Consider the following 24462-nt stretch of genomic DNA (forward strand, 5'->3'; position numbering starts at 1 on the left):
ATGACATCTTCTTGAGATAATAGTGATGCAAACAGTTGTTGGTTGTTTGATTATGGTGTATTTGTACACTTCACTGGCCGTAGAGTTGGATATGTCAAGATTATTGCTGATCCTAGTTCTATAGATTCTATTTTTGGGTGATGGTAGAGCACATACCACAGAATGGATATGACAAGTTTATTGCTGATTCTACTTCTGCAGATTCTCTTTTTAATGAAATATAGTATTCATTTTTTAATTACATTTTTTTCCTTTTTTAAACTTGGGTAATTGAATTCTATTTACAGTTTTGTTGTGCTGTGCAAATGTATGCTACTATGGTTTGCCGATTGCTATCTATCCAAGAGAACTGGGGTATATTTGTGGGGCATTTTTGGCTAGTAATTAGAAATGAAATCTGTTTCCTGTTGAAGGGGCATGGTGCACAAAGGGGGCTTTACATTTCATTGATGTAGATCTCTATGAGCCATCTTGGGAGTCATTAAGATTTCTCAGTGTTGGTATTTTTATTCTTGACTGATAATTTTTCAAAGAAAACGTGGGTTCACTTGCTGAAGAAAGGTTTGATTGTTTTAGAGCTTTTGCCAAGTTCAAAGCATTGGTTGAAAATCAAGTGTAGGGGAATTGAGACCTCTCGGTTTGATAATGGTGGCTATAGTTCACTTCCAAGCAATTTCAAAATTACTATGATAAAGGTATTTGACTGCAATTGACAATCCCTTTTGCCCCTCAACAAAATGAGGTGATTAAGAGAAGCAATAGAGCTATCATGGAGATGGCCCAGTGCATGATGCACAGCAGAACCGTGTTGTATAAATATTGGGGAGAATCTTGGTTTGGGCTCAATCCATAGGTAACATGTTTTAAAAGTTTTGATTCAGCCACATATATCTTGGTTCTTAATAGTGAAGGGAGTAAACTAGGTTCTAAGAACACTAAATGTTTCTTTGCTGGGTATAGGTATTAGGGAACAACCCAATGAATTTAGACTAATTGATATAATCACTAACGAATTCATAGTTAGTTGGGATGTTGATGTAAAAGAAACAAAATTTATTCTTGATTGTAACTATAATTGGTAGGTTGTCATTGAGCATTCTAGAGCTAGTGTTGTGGTTCCTTTGAATGAAGGCTCGAGTTCTTATATCTATCATCGGTACTGGTGTGAGCTTTAGATTGATATTCTGTTGCGCCATTGGCATCAAAGGCATAGCCTTGAGTTAATTGCAACTCTAGATGTGGTTGCCCATTCACAAGAGTAGGTGGTATTATTTCTCTACTCAAGATGTCTGAGAAGCTAACCTTTTTAATAAACCACAGTGAATTGGGAAACATATTGTTGGTACAGATGAACATGTTTATTTTGCTTCCTTCTAACCTTTTTAAAGTTCTCTATACAATTGATACACAGAAGTGAAAGGTACTTGAATGGGAGTCTGCCATGGATGTTGAAGATGAGGGGTTGATGAAAATTCATACTCGGGTGTTGGTCAATCGGCCTTGGATGCGAATGGGTATGTGAAATCCAAAGTAAAGCCAACAATGCTTTGGACAAATGTAAGGCTCATATTTTTGTGAAAGGCCATTTGCAATATGGGAGGATATAATATGAGGAGGCTTTTGCTATTATGACAAAGATGGTCACATTCTGGTTGCTTTTCTCCAGAGCAGTTTAGTTTTGTTGAAAGGTGTATTGAATGGATGTGAAGAGCACCTTCTTGAATGAGGACTTGAATGAGGTCTGTATTGTGCAGCTTGAGAGATTTCAAGTCCTGGTGATGATTATTTGGTTTGTTGGGCTTCTGATGTCTTTGTATATACTCAAGCAAGAACCATGAGCCTAGTATATAAAAATTGATCCAAATCTCCACGTCAAAAGGGATGGTGATGGATCCTTGTTGTCCATGTTGATGATTTGACACCACTAGTGGGTGGGGCCACTGCATTGTAGCGTGTGAATTTGATCTATGTATTGCTTTTGACACATGATTGATCCATGCCTTATATAGTATTACTTTGGCATAGAGATTTGGCAACATGACCATTTCATTTTCATGGCTTAGGTTAAATATGGTAATCCTTCCACTACACCTATGAAGATCAGGTTAAAGTTGTCAATCTATGATGATTTATTGCTGGTGGAAGAGTCACTGTACAGAGTAGGGGGCAAGTTTGACAAATTGACATAACTTACATCCACATGACTGAATCTTTCTTTTGTAGTCAGTTGTCTCCCTCAGTTTTTTAGCCCAATAGATTCTTGTTATTTGGAAGACAGAAAAATGAGTGTTGTGACAAATTGAAGGTACTCTTGACTTTTGAATTTTCTAGTTGAGGACAATAGATTTTTAGTTGATAGAATATGCATACTCTGATTGGACTAGTTAGTTGATACTGGATGGCCAACTATTAGCTATGCATCTTCGGTGGTCTTAGGAGTTGTTTTGTGGCATAGTATGTTTCAGCACATTGTAGCTTTATCTTCCATTGAAGCAGAGTATAAAGAAGTTTGGTTGAGTTTTTAGTGGCCTGCAACTTTCTCAGATTACACCGATTCCACTTTTCTATGACAATCAAAGATTTTTGAAATTTGTGACGAACTCAGTTTCTCATGCTTGAACCAAGGATATTGAGAGTCATCATCACTAGGTTCATTAATTAGTTGACATTGATGATATTTCTCTCCATCACTGCACTTAAAGGAACAATCTGCTTTTCCTGACTAAACCTCTTGGTGCTATTTTCTTTTTCAAAATTTATGACAAATTGGACTTGTTTCTGATTGTCATTAAATAGGGTAATTAGAAATAATATTTCTATCCACTATTGAGATTCATCTAAGAGTCTTGAAGTTAGTGGAGAACTCAGTTATCGAGCTTGCACCGAGTATTTAAAATTAATGATATTTCTTTCCATTACTGCACTTTTAGAAACAATCCACTGATCAATTTGTGACATAATTGGAGTTGTCTCTGGTTTAGTTATTAAACAGGGTAATATTTAGACATGATGTTAGAATCTTCTAAATACACATGCATTTATTGCTTATTATAGTAATATAACATCACATAAGCTATGTCTTAAAATCAACTTGCAGTTTAAGTCAGAACCCCCTTGTAACTTCCCCATTCAATATAAGCCACACTCATTGAAGTGTGTGTAATCCAATTCTCTTAAATTTTGTGTATTCATTCTTCTAACAGCTCACATCATCTGGGCCTGGGGATAAACACAGTGGACAACACTTTAAGTCGCTGGTACTTTGATTTGTTGTAAATGGAAGCAAATCCAACTAGTGGTTGCAGTATATATATTTTTTTGCAGAATTAACATCTATTGAATGAAGAGCATAATGTTGGACAGATACAAAGAACAGGCTTGAATGAAAAGCATAATGTTAGACAAATACAAAGAACAGGCTATGTATGTTGAAACTAATTTTTATTATATTCAGTTCCATCCTAGAGAAAAGCACAAAATATTACAAATTGCTATGTATGTGCCAAGGAATATTATGAAGTCCTTGTACTGAATTGCGAGCTAAGCCTCAAGGGATAAGAGCGGACTCCCTGAACATGCAAGTGGGCTGCCATGGGATGCCGTTCTGCATAGATATATCTTCACCCTGACATACTTTGCCATATAAGATTGTATGTGAAGGAGCAAATAAAATGGAGAGGCTTGTGTTTCTTGTGAAAGTTTGTCATTCATAGGTTTTATTTTGCTTTGGGGGGTTACCAAGTTGGCACACAGATAACTGATTTGGTGAGTAATACATGAGTACTTAAATTATTGTGTTTTGCAAATTTTTTGCCTTCTGGAGCTGTTTTCAGGGGCTAAACTTCTTTCCAACACCTTCTTAAGAGTTGTATAAATGAAAAAGAATCCATCCATTAATCACACTGCATGCCACTGCAGTGATTATTTCTTCACTACGGGAAGCATGCCTGAAAAATTACCATGCATTAAATAAATTGGTTTATTGTATCCCGTTAATAATTAAAAGGAATGTCTCCTACACTGTAAAAATTTCAAACCAGTAATTAATAGAAGAAGGGTTCGCATTGATCAAAATTTGTTGTTCCAAGCACAAACACATCTATCAGTGCTAAGCAGTTTCTATTGTATAAGTTAAATGGCTTGCATATAAAGATATTGTGAGAAACATCATTTCTTGGGCTCTTGTAATCTGGCATTGGCCTTATGGTTAAACTTGCCACACTTCAGCCTTGACATACATGGCAATTTTGACTACTACATACATTTATGAAACATCTAAAGTTTATTTACTTCGTGTTGTTAATGGTATAGCAGTTCTGGCTCCCTGTAATTGCCTTTTTGAAACTGGATTTGACTACAAGAATTAATGCATGTATCAATTATTTAGCCTTTGTCACTATTAATTGTAAGGTATTTGTTGCATATGCATTATATGCATTGCCATTAAAGTGCTCAGTTTAGAGTGCTTCTCTTCATTTAAGTGTGTTAAAAACTTAAGCCACTAGTGCGTGCATCAATTATTCAGCCTTTGCTGCAGTTGTATTATATGGGTTGCTATTGTAATGCTCAATTTACTGTGGTTTTCTTCATTCAGGTGTTAAATCATAACAGTGGTCTAGAAGGATTGAGGCTCATCTCAACCCACATTACTTTGAGATAACAATAACATGCAAAAGTGAAATTCTGATAAGAAGGATTCTGATGCACGAATGATTTATTAAGCCTTTCCTTTTGTATTGCAGACATTTCTATATCAGATTCTCCGTGGCATTGCATACTGTCATTCTCACCGTGTTCTTCATCGCGATTTGAAACCTCAAAATTTGCTCATAGACCGCCGAACCAATGCTCTGAAACTTGCGGACTTTGGACTTGCAAGGGCATTTGGAATTCCAGTGAGGACCTTTACTCATGAGGTAAACGCTGTTGTGCACATGAATTTTATGGCTTTTTAAAATTAAATTTTTTCGTATCTGCAAAAAGTGAATAAAACATTTATTGTCCAGGTGGTTACATTATGGTACCGTGCACCAGAAATCTTACTGGGGTCTCGACATTATTCAACTCCTGTTGATGTTTGGTCTGTGGGTTGTATCTTTGCGGAAATGGTAAATCAACGACCACTTTTTCCTGGAGACTCAGAGATTGACGAACTCTTTAAGATTTTCAGGTGAGATTGAAAGTTGTATGTTACACATTTTTTGATAATGATTTTTTCACGCTGTTTGGAATTCATGCTTGGTCTTGATCCTTTCATGTCTCATTTGTAGTATCTGAAGAATGTCATTTTCTTTTATAATGCTTTTTTTTAAGGGTGCTAGGCACACCAAATGAAGAAACATGGCCTGGAGTAACCTCTCTACCAGACTTCAAGTCAGCTTTTCCAAAGTGGCCTCCCAAGGTATTTATCCTTATTGAATGGCTTTGTTGCATATATGATGAGATTTTCACTTACACAATTTATATAAATTAGCTTTCAGTTTTTGCTTATTATTTTACCTTTTTACTTGTGCTAGCCTTGTTTAGCCAGCTCATATTCTCATTATTGTATATCTATATACTCCTCATTAATGGTAACCATATGGTTTTGGCAACGATTTCTTAGCTCTATTTATAGGTTCTAAAAAATATAAGTGGGAGGTGAGACTTTATGAGTGTCACATCTAGCTAGGTGCAAATAAAGGCAGCCGATGAAACAAATGACTAAATATAGCAACATAACAGGCACATAGGTCTGTTTAGAGGAACCATCACCCAATCATATCTGAAGAGGGGCGTCCCTTGATGTTGACTACCGTAAAGGTACCATTAGTTTTGGACTCTAATCAATTTATTTCATCAACTGGCACAAAATAATAAATAAGCAACCAAACTCATGGCAACAGCAATGCATATCTTTACAATAAAGAGGCGTTTCAAAGACTTGAGGATTCATATCAATTCTCTGAAACATGTGAGGATTTCACTATGTGTTGTGCGATGTTTGGGATTAAGTATGTCAATGCCTTGTAGGAGTTGGTCACATTCATTTATGAAATGTCTTAGTGCATTTAGGAGTTGACTATATCATCGAATATTATTTATGTGGGGACTTACCTGTATCAATGCTGCTGTAGGAGCTTTATAGTGGGTGTGGCCTTTTTTAATCTCTTTTTGTGCAAACACATTTTTAATTTTTTTGCCCTTTGGCTTGTGAGTCATAAATATCTGTCAACCGTGGTGGGCTTAGTGATTCTATATTCTTAGTAGCTACTGCTAGTTTAGGCTCTGGTATTGTATTTGGTGTATTGTTATGTTACACCAAATTTCTGGAACAGGTGCAGCTGGATAGGGGGACATGTTTCCGGGATGGATTTTTTTGAAGACTATTTTTGAGATGTCTGGGGATGGCTATTTAAAAACAACGGAAAGTTTAAAAATATAGAAAAATTTCAAATATTCATATGATAAGATTGATGAGCCATTCGTCATATACATTATAGAATCACATTACATAATATTAGAGCTGAATAGATATTTCACATGAGAGTCAACACACATTAACAAATTTTCATAGCTTTCATTGTCAATGCGCATATATATTATATAAAAATAACAACAAAATGCCCAAAGGCTACAAGTTACAACTACAAAGGGCCATTAGAGACTGATTTTATAGCAAATATATGACATACATTTGCCAAAGGCCTTCCAGAAAATCGAGGTCTAGTCATTATTTTATCTTGTCTTGACAAATCTATTTTTCCACAATGAGAACATTGCCACTTCTACATGCAGGTGGAGAATATTACCCCCTAGAGGTTTTCATGGATCATTGCTCAACATTAATTGATCCTCTATTTTGCACAAGACCGGAATGCCCATGCTTATGTGTTTCAAGTACAAATTGTGGGCAGCCACACTAGCAGTTGCAAATTTTCCTTTAAGTTTCTCTCTGACATTTTTATTCTTCTTCAATCAAGTATTCTCAGAAACAGACGTCTAAGTTCCATCACCTTAAGTGCTAGGAATTATCAGTATCTATAATATAATAGTATTTTAACATTGAGTTGATTCATTCCGTTATTAGGGGTTTAATGAAGTCATGCTAGTGAGTTAAAAGCTACCAGTCAGTTGTGGGAGGGCAGGCGGATAACCTAAGACATGGTTAGTATATATGAATGTCCATAAATTATAGCTTCTGGTCCACGTAAGTAATAAATTATAATATTTATGTGACATCAATACATTTTGCCACTATAATATTGGTTTTCAATGTTACTTCTTTCTGTCAATTAATATGTTTACATTACTATTAAGATTGATCATCGATGCCACAATAATTTGTTAGTGAAAGTAATACACAGATCCATGTTCATTGATTTACTGTTAGCTTCTGCTTAATCTTCTACCACATGAGAGCTCAATCCTCTTCCAAAAAACAAATATTGAGTTATGATAAACTCCATAGACATGGAATTCTTGATCTTGCTCAGATATAAATATAAGGTAACCTGCACATCTTACATACATAAAGTTAATTCGTATAGGGATTCAAGCCAATTATAGGAGCCGTGCTCATGTTACTGCCCAACAAGAGGCAGAAATGAGTCCAAATGAGGATCGTTTCTGCACCTCAAAAGGTAATTACAGTATTTTCTTTAGGATTTTAGTTTTTCTGGAATGTGAAATCTTTTTAAACCAACAATTTTTTTGGCTTTATTATTGACTGGGCTGTAGGTGATGACAAGGCTGTTTCCTCATGTTTCTGGATTTTTGATGTCCTGGGGATGTTTCCTATTTTTGCTGCAAATTGGGGACAGCTGTGGAAAGTTTCCAACTGGTCGCAGTGTCTCTAAAATGTTTCTGATAGGGGACAGGTCTGGAAATGCAGGGGACATGTCCTTGGGGTAAATAGGTGTATTGGTCTTGTGTTCACGTTATTGTCAATCCATGTACTTGGATTGGTTGCACTGTGCTTCTGATATAAGTTATTATACATAAATATGATACTCTGCTTATCAATAAAGATGATCCTTCTTGGTTTATTCTAGTCTAAATTATTTATATTATTGATTTAGCTTTTTACAAATAGTAATTTTAAGCATTAAGGCATAATCTAGCCAAATGATAATTTATTTTTGGATATTATATCTTTCTGTTGCATTAATACTGTGAATTTTTTTAAATTTCAATATTTAAGGCTTAATGCTATGAGTAGTTTGATAAGTCACCTTACATATTTTGCAGTCCTTTCTAAATGAAATGAAGCTTGTTTCTTTAAAATGTTTCCTTAAAATTGTGGAATTGTGCTATAGGGTTAAATCTTAACATGTCATTCACTCTTTGTTCTGGGTTTGACAGGATTTGACAAGTGTTGTCCCAGGACTTGAACCAACTGGAGTTGATCTTCTTTCTGTAAGAACAAGCACTTTTGTTATTTGAAGTTGTTTAAAATCAGTAACTTCTAAATATTTATCATCATTTGAATAACTTGATATGATGTTGAGTGGCAATTTGTTTATTTGTGACTTTTTTTTGCTTCATTTTCTTTCTCCAATCAACAATGCATTGCAGAAAATGTTGTGCTTGGAGCCCAGCAGACGTATCACTGCTCGAAGTGCCCTCGAGCATGAATATTTCAAAGATCTAGGTTTTGTTCCCTGAACTACCTGTATATTAACTCTGATTGAAAAGAGTGTTGGGGAATTGTATTGTAGTGTTTTTTCATCAATGAGTCGTGTGTTAGAGAATGATATGTTAGATATAGACATGTATGAGTACCAGGATTGGTTGTCTTTTTTGTTTTCCCCCGCCTTTGTTAAGGTATGCACCTTGGGTATTACTGATTTGGTGTGATTGGTTATGATTTCTCAGCCCTTAAATGGGGCAGGGCAGAACTTTGCCATGAAACATATCGTTTAGGATCAGCAAGAAAACCCAACATATAGTGTTCTTTGTTGTCCTTTCTATGGGATGATATTTGCATGATCAAATTATGAGATGAAAATGTTTTGTGCCTGCCAGAATGCTTTGTTATCTTTTTTATCATGTAATCAATGTTTCATGCAAGGTTTATTTGTTTATTACCATCTCAAGAGTATCTATCTGCAACATATCAATGAAAATATTGTTGCTTGTTTCGGTAAATGCTCAATCAGAATGATGGGTTTCTTGTTTTTTACCATAAACTTTTCATTGTGAAAGGTTCAACCTTATTTTGTAAGGACCTAATTTTTTCTTACTTCTTGGCATGAGCTAAATTGTAAATTATCTCACTAAGAAACTGAGAATTCTCTGCCATCACCTAGATTGTTGCTTTGGGAGATCGGTTTTGAATCAAAAGGTGGTTCTACAACAGCATCATGAAAATGTTGAGACTTCAATTCAGATAACAAGAGCAAGCCTCGTTATTTATGAATTATTGGTCATCTCTGGAAGTCCTCGTGCTAGTAATATATGGTCATGCTTAACTCAGTTTTAGGATTATAGTTGGTAATCTTCCTCTGTTTGCTTAGAAAATGTTAAAAGTTTAATTTCCTCTAATTAATTTATCTCAGTTAATTAATTACTTCGATTAATTGAAGTCATTTGATTGCTTTAGTGTATTTAATAAGCCATTTTTCAAAAGCAATTAACTTGCATTTTATTTATTTATGAAAATACAGAAAACATAAAAAGGGTTGTATAATCATTTAGTGAAATTAAAGGTAGATTAATTAATTTTTTGCCAACAAATATATTAGGTTTTTTACTCTTCTCATTAGATTAGTTTTCTTATTGATATAATACCAGAAACATTGCAAAATTTAAAAAGCAAATAATTATTAAACATTTTACAACATTTAACACCTCTAAAACAACGGTAACATTCAACAAATCCACTTTAATTGCAGACACGCCAAGCATCCACATCCACGGCTTGACTCAACATGATCCTCAAATGTTGTCCTATTTTGAGGCATCTTCGTTTTTGTGAACCCAAATTTAAACTCATTTTTGTTTTTCCTTTTTTATTTTTCCCTTCAATTTTCTCCACCCTTCCCTCTCTATCTATCCTATTTTGTATTAGTTTTCCCTTCAATGTGGACTGCTTTTCTTAGGGATTTTAAATGCCACTATAATTAGAAACGAGGAAGTGTTCCTTAAGGCCTTAGTGTTCCTTGTACTTCGATGTTTGAGAATCCTATATGGCAAAGAGGAACTTAGGTGATTCGTACATCAATTAAGCTTATAATCTTCATCTCCCTTGTGTCCCTATGTATGCTTGATGGTTGAGCAAGATATATTTTATTACCATGACCCACAAATTGAGGGAGTAAGTTTGACACTTTATAGAGAGGGAGGGCAAGATATATTGAGCAACAAGTTATCAGATGGAAGACAATTTAACTCAAGCCCACATTATTAAAGTCATGAATCTTGGTAATCCTTGCCAAGCAAGATCATTCATTGTCTCTTATATGAAAGCAAGGCTTGGACAAAAGTTGGGGTTATCATGTCCTCATCATGTCTCCCACAAGATGATTAGACCAACAAGAATAAATGTGACCCTCCTTGAGATAGACATGCTATCCATATTAACCATACTAATCAAGATCAAAACTAGACTACCCTTGAAACTCTCATTGCCACCTTGGTTGAGAGAATCATGACCTTAGAGGTTATTGATGGACAATCATATGACCAATCATCTACCCATAATAACACACGACTAGCGTATCCTAAAACTTGAACAAGACATCAATCCGTACCTTAATATTGTGGACTTAGCCAACCAAGGAGCAAACAAGGTAGTACATTATTGTAACATCTATTCATGCAATAATAATGAGGCATATTTGCCCCATATTCACCACCACATACAACCTCTTGTGCATATATCCTTAGTGGGCTACCTAAAGTCTAAATTCATTGTTATCTTGTATGTACCTTTTAAGTTTTCTGAAAACAAATTCAACGTATTTTACATGTCACATCTGTCCCATACATCTAATGAGATCAATGTATGATGTACAACCTACTACTAATGACCCCTTCTTGGGAACATACCAAGAATATTTAAAGAAACATTTAGATAGCATGGTTGGGGGCAACATCCTTACCTAGGCCACTTCTTAAATTGCCCAAGCTTGAAGGATGTGGGACCTAAACAATTACATAAAGGCCTGTACAACAACTATTAAGCATTTACTTTCTTGCAACATAGTCAATACTAAAATCTTTCCAAAAAAGTATGAAGGGATTGCCCTCAATTGGTATTACTAGTTGCTAAAAGGATGAGTCCATTCGGATTTGGGACATAAACAATTACATAAAGGCCTATACAACAACTATTAAGCATTTACTTTCTTGCAACATAGTCAATACTAAAATCTTTCCAAAAAAGTATGAAGGGATTACCCTCAATTGGTATTACTAGTTGCTAAAAGGATGAGTCCATTCTTTCTGCCAACTCATTGGGGAATTCATAGTTACTTTCCACATGAATAAACTAATCAAAATTAGAATTAGGATTTTTTTAAAATTATTAACTAGACAATCAAAAATCACTTTTTTGGTTGAGATAAGCTCTACACTCTCCCACTAGTGCTCTCCACATGGATTAATTATAACTTTGAGATCTATTTTTGTATGCACTAAACAAAGATGTGCAAGGTTGTCCAAGGCTTGACTACTGTTGGGAAAATGGTGTCTCAACCTTGCATTTACATGAGGTTACTATTTATAGTAAGTTTTTGTTTAAGCACTAAATGATGTGAAATTCTCCCCAAAGCTTTGGAATGGCTAGATAAGTATGCTGGCAAATTTTTGTCGCAAGATCATAACTAGTTTTGAAGATATTAAAGTTTTCATTTTTGGAGGGTGTGATGAAAGACTTAAATTTAATTGAGGACTTTAGACCCTCCAAAACACCTTGAAAAATGGGCATAACGACGTAGCAGGCTATGAGGTGATAGAGCACTTTGCGAGCTTTCCGGTGCATCAAACGGTTCGTTAATCGGACACCCAATTCACAAGTTATGGCCTTCGAAAGTTTGGACTTTTGAAATAGGAAATATAAAATGCATTAGACACATAAATGAGTTGTAAAAGGGAGGAACACGTGTTGAAGTGTGTTTTGACACGTCACATGACATCTAGAATGGAGATAAAGTCGGCTCTACTTTATTGGGTGGTTTTAGCCCATAGTTTTGTAATATCGTTTGACAAATTCTTGTATTGTATCTCCTATATATGAGGTGTGTGAGATAGAGGTTGTGTGTAAGAGTCTTATAGCTATTGCGTTACCTCTGAGTCTTTGATTAGTGGTACTCTTATGAAGAGCTTGCTCTGCTGCTTTTGGAGTGTGGGTTTTTTCCCCCGAAATGGTTTTCTCCACGTAAATTACTGTGTTGTGGTATGCATGCTGTTATGTCTATTTTTGTTAAATTTCTGTAACTGTTGTACCGATGTGATTTTTTTTTTGCATCCCTCCTCTCAAGGTTAGTGTAGGAAGTTGTTCCACTACTTAACTTCCTTACACCTACAAATCTTATGAGGAAGCTCTCAAAGTGCCATGAGAATTGACCAAGCAACTATCAATAGTGGTAGAAGGGTCAATGGTTGAAATGAAATATTGAACACTCTAAGTAGAACACACAATAGAAAAAGCAACCATAGTTTTGCCCCAAACATCTCAAGAAGCAATCAAAATGTAACCATCTATAGGGTTTGAAATACATAATCAAGCAAAAACAACAGTAGTAGTTACCATGGTTTTAACTATGACAACAATAATCAAAGACGCTCAAATGTCAATGATGTTGCCCAATGCGAATGTTGCGGATTATATTCAACAAATTGGCTATTACCAACGAAACTATCATTCTTTGAATAATTACATTTTTGCAAACTATTTTGATCCCTATTATAAGATTAGGGATCATGACACTAAGTTTATAGAGACTACAAATCCATTTTCATGCAAAATTCAAACTTAAGAATGATCAAAATCTTTATTCTAAGAATGGATAAGGAGGTCCAAGTCTTGATGTGCAATCTAACCCTTCTTTATGCTCAATTGCCATTTTTGATCTTGAAGATACAAATATGCTTCCTCATTTGGGTCAAGTAGGATAATTAAAAATGCTTGGTCTAGTTAGAATAGGCATGGATGGAATGTTCACTTCACTATTGTTTGAGCATGAGATACACAACATTTTTTCCACCAAACCATATCCATGTTTGGTGGGTATGTATGATTTGGCTAAGGTTTTTAATGAGACATTTACACTTCATTCATAGAACTTAACAAGAATTCATTGACCCATTGGGCTACACTTTTCGAGGCAATCAAACTTAAATATTTTAGCAATATCACTCCCCATGAGAACTAAATCAATCACATGGATTTGGACCTCAATCCCCCAACTTTAGACCTTCAAGACTCATGTTTCCTCTTTGACATCAAGCAAATGCCTTGAAATTGAGATCACAAGGAGAAGATAACCCATAATCTCACTTCAAGTGTATGTCTATAATAATTGTATAAAAAGGACAATGATTGATATTGAGGCCACAATTAATGTAGTTCCTTTCTATCTACTACAAAGCATGGGGTATAGTGAAATAAACACCATCTCTTGTTTAGACACATTTAGACAATATGCTAACATCAAGGCCACACAAATTGAAAAAATGTCCTAGTTACTCTTGGTCCCAAAATGATTCCCACCTAGTTTTATGTCTTAAATAAGGACACCATATACATGTTATTTAGAAGGCCTTGGATTTACAAAATGAAATTCATTCACTGCACCTTGTTCCATGAAGTTTGATTCTTGCATCTCAGAAAAATTAAGTGGTGAGAGGAGAACCCATATTGAAATGGTAAAGGTATGCAAGCAAAAAAGGTTGGAATTCTAGTTGATTATGAACTATATGTGAACCATATTATAACTCCTGTCCCTTCCTTGCAAGTCAACCCTACAAAGAAACATGGTAAATGTAGATAAGTTTAAAAGAAGATTGGGATTTTGGTTGACTACGAACTCCATGTCAATCATATCACAACATTTGCCCCTTCCTAGCAAGTCAACACTACAACAAAAAAAGAAAAATAGGTCAAAAGTGAGAATTGAGTGCCATGTTTTTGATTAAAAAAATAACTTTAACTGGGGCGCTGACCTTTTACATAGCCATAGACTATCAATTTTAAACAGACCAAGCAGGGGTGCAAAACCCAAAAGAACAAAGTCGGACATGCCAAACAAACCTATCAAATCGACAATAATCCAACCCAACTCAAGAGTGGGGAGAAATACCCAAAACTTGACAATGGGGGGGTGGGGGGTTGGGAAGGGGGGGTAGAATTTCCCTTTCGCCTACAACAAACAACCGTCCAAGCAACACTATCATTAAGGACAAAGTCACTGCCAGACTGCTGCTGCAGAACAACAACATGCGGTTGTTGTAGAACAACAACAAGAGTCGAATCACCAGGAGAAGAGCGAAGGTGTGGAGCATGAGCAATAAAAGTAGGAGCCAAGGGGGCAGAAAAGTCCACAACAACAGTATCATCAGCAAAAGCTTCATCAGTAGTATGGGGCACCTCACCTTGAGAGGATTCAATCGAAATAGAGTCTGGAGCATTAACAGTCAAGTGATCTTCCATAGCATCCTTCCACCAAGTAGCAACACCTCTGCGACGAGAGGGAGAATAGTTTGAAGCAAGGTGACCTGTTGAGAAGCACCTTCGATAGTGAAAGGGGAGGCCCTCATAATCCAACGGTTGAGTCCAAGGCCTATCCCCAACCATTAGAACCACATCCTTGGGGAGGGCCAGAGATATGTCGACATCAATTAATAGGCGAGCAAAGGTAGAATGGCCCATGGAGAACGTGACATCATCAACCTTCAAGAAGCTGCCAATGGAGTTACCGATGGCCTCAAAACAAGAGGGCTCCCAGAAATGGAGAGGGAGATTGTGGAGGCGAACCCAAATTGGGCAAACAAAGATATATTAAGTAAGGGGGTTGAAGGAAGGAGTCCAAGGCTTAATAGAGAGAGAGTGATCCCCCCAAGTCCACAACTTTCCCAAAATCATTTAATGATAATGAATAGAGGTAAAGGAAGCAATGAAAAAGCCTTTAGCATAAGGGAAAATCTCAATTCCATGAGCAACAAGAGGCTTCCAAGAATCACTCACCCAATGATGAAGGTTCGGAAGAGAAGGCCAAAACCCAACAAATCTGTAGACCAAAGCGCTGTGTTGGTAGAAATCAACATTCTCCACAACCTCCCGATCACAAACCACAATAGGAGAGGTCTTGGCACAAGAAAGAGGACAAACCCCCTTAGAAGGGTGGACAACAGATCTAGCCACATGAGCAAAGCTACTTCCTAGCAAAGGGTCTGGACAAAGCAATATCACCCGTAGGAAGGTTGTCAACAACACCAACAACAGCCTCAAGGGCATCCAAATCAAGAAATGGATTAGAGACACCAGGTTTGGGAGGAACAAAATCACCAACATGGATCTTGACACCCAAACCCCCGACATCAGAACCTAGAACCGTAGGAGGACCTTCCGCAATAGCAGGAAATGCAGCAGACAGAGAACCCACAATACCAACAACGAGTGGGGGAAACTCATCGACCCCACCAATAGCAGACCAAGGCACCACTGCAGAGGAACGCCGAGCAGCAGCCGCAAGGGAGGAGCCGTTGGGAAAAGCAACAGACGCAGGGGAGGAGCCGTTGGGCAGAGCAGGACAAACCGTTTTCAAACTTTTTAGTAATTAAAAATCTCCAATTGAGTGCCATGTTAACTTTCAAAAGAAGAAATATTTAGTGTCAATGCTAGTATTTCAATTGAAAACATAAAATAAACTGCTAGACTTATTTGTATTTTCACTTGACACTCATCCCTTGGGTGGTTATGCTACTGTTAGGACAATGGCTAATCCTATGGATGAAATCAATGACATGTACATGATTGATGTCTCATACAATGATCTGAATCCCTTAAACGATGACTTTTTTAGATTGCAAGTTCATTTTATACGAGTAGAGAATCCATTAGAGAAGGTGGGATGAATCAATAAGGGAGTCCTAAAACCAAGGCAACAAATATAGTATGAGTGAATAATAGTAGAGATAATTTGCATCTGGTTGAACTATCATAATATTATGAAGATCTACTATAGATGTATATCCCCATAAGAATAGGGACATAATACCATATACTTTAGATTACAAAAGAACCACAAACTTTTTAAGGATTACACATCTTGCAATGTGCAAGGTTTTATAAGAAGGGCATTAAGAACCACTTCATGTTTCTAAGCCCTTGAAAAACTATTTTTTGAATGAAGAGCTCACTTGTTGGACATTACATCATCAAATAGATTCTCAAAAACCATTGGAGGATATGATTAAGGACCTCCTTGAGGTTGTGAATATTAGTACCTTATTAAGGACTTGATGATGTCAACCTTGCAAATCTTAGTTTTAGTTTAATTATTGGGTTAAAATTTAAAATAATGTACCCAAATGAAAGAGTGCACCCGCTTAGATGGAATCATGAGATTCTATTGTTGCCACTCTTAGCCATGTGTCATTTTCTAATAATAGTTGTAAGAAGTCATTGACTAAGGCATCATTAGGTGGACTATGCCTAACATCTTTGACAAATTATTAATAGTATATGTAAGAGGTTTGTAAGAGATTATTTCACCTACATAGGACACTTGAGAGTTACTTTGACCCTCTTGTTCTTGGAATTCAACTAACCAAATAAGGAGTTATATTGTAATTGTGGAGTTACATCTAGAGGGGTTCTTGTTGGAGTTGATAGTGAACCTCATAGCTCCTAGGAATCACCTACAATCAAACCACCTATCACATATAGAGAGAAAAAAGCCATTGATTGTGCTTATGCAACCTTGATAAGTGAAAAGATCCACAGATTCATCTAATATTGAAATGAATAATAAATGAATAGAATGCACAATAATGAATGCTTACAAAAATAAAAAGCAAACCTAATGGAACCATAGGCGAGGTTTAAGTTAGATCATGACAAGTTCATCATCCTATGCTATGAGATAAAATGAACTAAACATAAAAAAACACTTCAAAGTTTAGTTTGAGTGTATTCAAGTAAAAAGGGGACCTAATTAATTAATCATAGATTAATTTTATTTAATAAGGTGATCATCACTTTACTCCAACACCCTCATTAAGTATAATTAAGGGAGAAGCTAAAGACATGATGATGACTACAAATATGGATGTATAGATGGGTCACGACTACAAGGCTTGATGACAAACAAATGAATCTATCATAACCAAAAAAAAAGAGAAAATCTCATGGGAAGAAAATTCTCTACAAAAGGGACAAAAAAATAAATGTCCTAATTAGTGAAAGAAAGGACTCAATATGACCCCCACAAAATTCTTTTGTCACATAAGTACAACGCATCTCCCCTAGTAGGCGAGATAAAATGAGATATGAATCCTCCCCATGAACAAATATCTCTTGTGCCAATGATGAAAGCCTAAAGACAAAACACAATCTATTGCTTGCAAACAACATTTCTCCCCTCAGGAAGAAACATATCCACTGCTAATTAGAGAAGCCATTCCCATAAGTTGGATGAATAGGGAATCCATATCCAAATTATGTGTACATGTGAAAACTAATAAAATGTGCTCATGTTGGAATGACATGATGTTAATCTAGAATCTTGTGAGTATTGATGTAGAACATGCTCCAGAGATAGTGATGATGGTGGCTAACATCAAAGAGAGGAGATGAATGTCCTAAATAGAATCTTCTAAATTTTCAATATGAGTCTTCACAAACAACGGTGATATTTTTGAAAGATTCGAATTCTAGGTACCTATTTTTGGAAGAGGATGGATGTGTTGTTTCACTAAATCAATAGAGTCCATGGATGTGGTGATATTGTTTTGATCACGAATGATAGAGATGGAGATTGGGTCCTAGTTTGAAGAGTGGGAACAATGAGACAAGCCTTTGATCCATTGGAACATGCAAGACTTGTAATATACTAAAACTGGTATAAATCATCATCACTAATGGATATGAAACCTATATAATGAAGGTGAATGAGAATCTACAATAGGATCCTTTGTGAATTGAGAGATATTAGGGTCTCCATGAATCTCCTAAAGCCTAGTCCAAAGTGTTTGGGGACAATCAATGTTTGATACTAAACATAGTGTCATGATCAACATTGGAACAAACCACTACAACAATATGGTCAATAAAGTTACCTCAAGATAATCTACTCCATAGTGTGTTTGGTTTATGTATGAGTCCATGACGACAAGACAAAAGATTAAGCCACTTGAGATGTAGTGCCCCTCCTAGACTTGTGTTTTGATTTGCGTCCTGATAGACAAATAGATTTGTGATGGATACTTGGATGGTTATTTATGACTCTACTGCTATCTTAGATGGTAACATTGATACTAGGACTCTATGTGTATTTATGATTACTCGATATGACTCATCATGTTTTGGAGATTTATGTGATTGATGATGCTAGACCTATTATATGATATGTGACATTTTGATGATCCTTATGGATGTTAGTACATAGTATCACCTTGATGGATGGATATATATGATTCATGGATTTACATATGATCAGTGCTTACGTGGACTATATGACTCATGATGATACTAACCCTATTTCATGATGATGATTCTATGTGATGTCTTGATGTTATATTATGCGCCTGTCTTCGTGAGTAGAGATGATGCCATATCACTCATTGCGAGCGGGATATGCCATCGAGATTCTCTATCACTTGTCTGTTTATTATGATGTATATGCATCATATATGTTGTGTTGGTCTTTGATGCAGGTTTGCAGGTACTAGACATTGACTCCACCTGGCTTCATAGGTCTGAGTGTGTCTTCATCCCAATGGCAAGTTGTCGGAGATGACATAGTTTCCCTCACACACTCTAGGTATAAGATGTGTACCTTGTCGATTACGCCATGATGCAAGTTATGGTTAGATTCTTGTGTTATGGTTGTCCCCTTGGCGTAAGATGATTGGAGTCTATGCTTATTTATTTGGGTGATGTGATTATTGTCTAACTATTTGATTATGGATATTTATTTGATTATTCTAGGATGATGATTTGATTATGAGATTTTATTTGAACCAATTAGGATTAATTTGATTGATCTATTGGTTCATTAACTGATTTAATTATTGTGCATTTTTGAATTATTAATCATCTATTTATTTAAATTGATTATTGATGAGATTTAATTATATTAATAGTTTATTTATTGTTTAATGATTTATCTATTAATTGATTTTGTAATGGTGGAAAAATGGTGAATGATACATCAAGAGGAAAACTACCCTTTCCCTCAAAGAGAGATGAGAGTCTCACTATTGATTACCCTTCAAACACTTTTCACCATGTTACATTTGGAAGAGGAGAGGAGAATTCACTAGATTCAATCTCTCCACAAGAAGATGGTAGAGTGAATTCTGAATGAAATGGGAATGATAAGTTGATCCCCTCTTCGTTGTTTGAAATGGAAAGAAATTGATTGAATTATGTAATGCAAAAGTGACAAAGAACTGATTATAAATTGAGATTGGAATATGGGTTGAAGCTATGCACTTGGATTTGACAGTAGTATGTCGTGATGAATTCATCCTGCGAATTTGAGGAAAAGTTGCCGGGACCATGGCGGGAATGTACACGGTCCTCCGAAAAATCCATGAAACGAAAAGGGTTTTTCCGCCTCTACAAATGGAGCCCAAATCTGAAAGTATAGCTACGCACCTGTAACCTACACACATAAAAGAGAGGAAAATGGGTTGGGATTGAGGGTTTGCCTTTAAGTCAAACCCCAGTTTTGGAATTAACCAAGTAATGAAAGAAAGTACTTGCAAGTAGATGTAAACAAAAGAATGAATTGTAAATCACTTCAAGGGAGGTTGTGATAGAAATGTTGAAAGAAGTGCTTGTGTGGAATTGAATGTTGAAATAAATCTCCTCTTCAATGGTTGAATCCTTGACTTGAATGCAACACCTAGCCTTGAAGGGAGACTTGAGAATGCTCAATGCTGGAAAAGCATGCTTGAATGCTTGACCTTTTATGCAACTTGACACACTCCAATCTTATCCAACTTCAACTTATGCAAATGAGAGGATGAATGCCCCTTAAATACATGTTAGTGGATTTGATTTTCATCACAGGCCGACATCGGGGGAGTTTCCCACCCAATGCACAACCAACAATCCAACCCTAGGAAGGGTCCTGCCCAAAATAGGACAGGGACAGGGGTGCCATGCCCATGTCCTGGGAGGACAAGGGCGACACGCCCTTTTCCAAGGGGGGACAGGGGCGTGGAATCCTTGACTTGAATGCAACACATAGCCTTGAAAGGAGACTTGAGAATGCTCAATGCTGGAAAAGAATGCTTGAATGCTCTTGAATGCTTGATCGTTTATGCAACTTGACACTCACCATACCAAAGCCAACTTACTGAATATGAACATGAGTATCATGACTAAGCCAATTCCATAACCAAACCATACTGAAGCCTACCGGATCATGCCGGATCCAAAACAACCAGAAAACCACTCAACCTACCGGGACCAGAAGGGTGCCGGTAAAGCATCCAAACAACTAGTGTTGGCATCAATGACAAAAAATCAATGCAACACATAATCAATTCCACCAAATGGCCAACAATCTCCCCCTTTGGCATTGATGGCAACACTAGATGTGAAAAACATCCAAGTACCAAGAAATGCCAAACAAGTCTCCCCCAATGGAAGATAGCCAACAATTCTCCCACTCAAAGATATAGCAATGAAATTATGAAACAAGGACTAAACTCCCCCTGTGAATGATATCTCTGTAAAGCTCTGAATCTCTCCCTCTATCAATATCTCTCCCTTTTACTTTTTCTTTTAAATATCTCTTCCCCTTTCTTTTTTCTTTTTCACTTTCTTTTTCTTTTTCACATCAATCTCTCCCCTTTTGACATCAACGCCAGAAATTTGAAAAAATATCAAAGCAAAAACATAAACCACTGAATCACAAAGCTGATTACTCCCCCTGAGCAGTAGCATCCCACATCAGTGCTGAAATGAATATTATCTCTGATAATGCATACTTGACTGATGCCAAACCACATCAATCGAGTCTCTACCATAGGGACATAAACTCCCAATCTGTCTCTCAGGTACTCAAATGATTCTTTGGGCAAAGGTTTAGTGAAAATATCTGCAATCTGCTCTTTAGTGTTCACATAAACCAGTCTAACTTTATTTGCTTCCACTGTTTCCTTCAAAAAGTTATACTTAATAGATATGTGCTTTGTCTTAGAATGAAATACCGGATTCTTTGATATATCAATAGCAGCAGAGTTATCACAGTGAATAACTACCTGTGCATCTCAATCCACTTTTATATCCTCCAACATTGCTTCATCCATAAAACCTGTGTATAGTTAGTAGCAGTAGCAACATACTCAGCTTCAACAATAGATAAAGAAGTACATGACTGTTTCTTGTTGATCCATGAAACTAACTTCTTTCCAAGAAAGAAAGCTCCACCAGAAGTACTTTTCTGATCATCAACATCTCCAGCCCAATCAACATCTATATACGCACATAAAGTAAAGTCATCTTTCTTAAGATACCACAAACCATATTCTTATTTACCTTGCAAGTATCTAAAAATCTTTTTTACTGCACTCACATGATTTTCTCTAGGATCACTCTGAAATCTTGAAACAATACAAACAACATTCATTATGTCAAGCCTAGTTTGAGTCAAATAAAGTAGACCTCCAATCATAGATTTGTATCTTGTAGGATTTATTGGTGTAGAAACATATTTTCTTGTCAATTTCTCACTTGTAACCATAGGAGTACTTACCAGTTTAGAATCTCCCATACCAAATTTCTTTAACAATTCCTTAGCATACTTAGTTTGACAGATAAAAATACCTTTGTTGGTTTGAGTAATCTGCAAACCTAAGAAAAATTTCATCTCTCCAATCATAGACATCTCAAATTCTTTCTCCATATTCTTATAAAATTCTATGCATAACTTATCTTCACCTCAAAAAATAACATCATCAACAAATACTTCAATAATTAGTATATCATCATCAGTGATCTTATAATATAAATTACTGTCAGCACTACCCTTAGTAAAATCAAGTTTCAAAAGATATTTATCCAACCTCGCATACCAAGCTCTAGGTGCTTGTTTCAATCCATATAAAGCTTTCCTTAACCTGCAAACCATGTTTGTATCATCTGATAGTGAAAAACCATCATGTTGTTCAATATAAACTTCCTCATCAAGATCCCCATTCAAAAATTCACATTTAACATCCATCTAATAAACCTTGTAGTTTTTATAAGCAACATAGGCAAGAAATAATCTTACAACTTCAATCCTAGCTACAGGTGCAAAAGTATCTCTATAATCAATTCCTTCCTTCTGAGAATATCCTTTACAAACCAATCTATCCTTATTCCTTATAACTTGACCATCTTCATTCAATTTATTCCTAAAAACATTTAGTTCCAATAACATTCTTATTTTTAGGTCAGGGAACCAAAGTCCATGTGTTGTTTTTCTCAATCCGATCTAATTCTTCTTCCATAGTTTTCAATCAATATTCATCTTTACATGCCTCAATTACTAATACCAGTTCAACTTGTGAAATTAAACATACCTCATTAGTTGCCAGTCTTCTTCTTATCATTACTCCATTGCTCTTATCCCCAATGATTTGATCTTCTGTATGATTCAATCTCACATACTTAGGAGTCCTCTAACTCTCCATTCCTCTTCCCTGTTCTTTAGTTACTGCAGAATTCTCTGATACTGCCAGAGTAACTGGTTCAACACTCTTTTCCGGTAAAGGTGCTACCAGTTCAGATATAATCATTTCCACTGCTGGTTCCTTCTCATAAACTCTGATTTGACTTCTGTTCAGCTCATCTACTTTGACATTAGCACTCTCCATAATTCTCTGCAATCTCTTGTTATAACATCTATATACCTTGCTTTCATTAGAATAACCAAGAAATATGCCTTCATCACATCTAAGATCAAAATTTCCAATGATATCATCTCTCCTGATATAACATTTACTACAAAATATTCTGAAATACTTAACTGTAGGTGTATTGCCAAACCATAATTCATAAGGTGTCTTACCGGTTTCTCCTATGATATGTACTCTGCTGAATGTATAAACCGCTGTACTCACTGCTTCTTTCCAGTAGATATGAGGTAGACTAGCTTCCATCATCATTGTTCTAGCAGCATCCAAGATAGTTTTGTTCTTCCTTTCCACAACTCCATTCTGCTGAGGTGTCCGGGAAGCAAAAAATTGTCTTCTTATACCATGCTTCTCACAAAATTTATTAAACTCACAGGATGTGAATTATCCACCATGATCTGACCTCAAACATTTAATTTTCAATCCTGTCTCAGTTTCCACTTTAGCCTTAAAGATTTTAAACTTTTCAAATGCTTTAGATTTTTTCTTTAGAAAAGTAACCCACATCATTCTAGAATAATCATCAATGATTAGCATGAAATATCTATCACCTTGAAAACTTTTAACTCTAGCAGGGCCACACAAATCAATATGAATAAGATCAAGAACATCATTTTATTTATCTTGTATACTCCTAAAAGAGGTTATGACCTGTTTACCCATTTGACATTCTTTACATACTGGATTACAGGGCTTCATAATCTTAGGTATATCCGTAACTGCCTTAGTTGAACTGATCTTCACAATGCAATCAAAATTCACATGACACAACCTTTTATGCCATAGCCAACTCTCATCAATCTGTGTAATCAAACATGTCTACTCACTGGAATTCAAATAAAATATGTTACCTTTTGTCTGTGTACTAGTTGCAATCTCCAAGCCATATCTGTTAATGATTTTTCATTTTCCATCCTTGAATTGTAATTGAAATCCCTTATCCACTAATTGTCCTACACTGAAAAGATTATGCCTTAAACCTTCAACATAATAAACATTGTCAGTATTGTTCTTACCATCCAATGGTATAGTTCCTTTTCCTTTGATCATACATGCTTTGTCATCTCCAAATCTAACTAGACCACGATCAAATTCTTATAGAGATAGAAACTTTCCTTTATCTCCAGTCATATGATGTGAACAACCACTGTCAATTCCCATTCATCCGTGTCTTCAATTTTAGCAGCAAGTTCCTTCTCTTCAGGTACATTCTCTTCTAGTGCCGGATAATCTTCCTTGATAGCTAGGAACACCCATTCCTTCCCATTGCCGGAACCACTAGCAGAGTCTTCTGCCGGTTCATCATCATAATCAATAATGTCTTCTTCATCCGCTATGTAGTATGATTTGTCTCTATTTTTCTTGTACTTATACTTGTTTTGATATCCAGGGTTAGGCTTA

The 24462-nt window shown here is 36.0% G+C and overlaps 1 protein-coding gene across 3 annotated transcripts in view; it reads left to right on the top strand.

Moving 5' to 3' along the window:
• Positions 1–9008, top strand: part of LOC131073156 (cell division control protein 2 homolog) — a 33638-nt gene extending 24630 nt beyond the window's left edge. For all 3 annotated transcript variants that reach the window (XM_058009543.2, XM_058009544.2, XM_058009545.2), the window contains exons 5-9: positions 4743–4916; positions 5007–5170; positions 5314–5401; positions 8344–8397; positions 8557–9008. In XM_058009543.2, the coding sequence (XP_057865526.1) occupies positions 4743–4916; positions 5007–5170; positions 5314–5401; positions 8344–8397; positions 8557–8646 (570 nt within the window). In that variant the 3' untranslated portion in view covers positions 8647–9008. The remainder of the gene's footprint in view (positions 1–4742; positions 4917–5006; positions 5171–5313; positions 5402–8343; positions 8398–8556) is intronic.
• Positions 9009–24462: the final 15454 nt, after the last annotated feature.

Source organism: Cryptomeria japonica, chromosome 1 (genome assembly GCF_030272615.1).
Source record: "Cryptomeria japonica chromosome 1, Sugi_1.0, whole genome shotgun sequence".
Taxonomy (NCBI): Eukaryota; Viridiplantae; Streptophyta; class Pinopsida; order Cupressales; family Cupressaceae; genus Cryptomeria; species Cryptomeria japonica.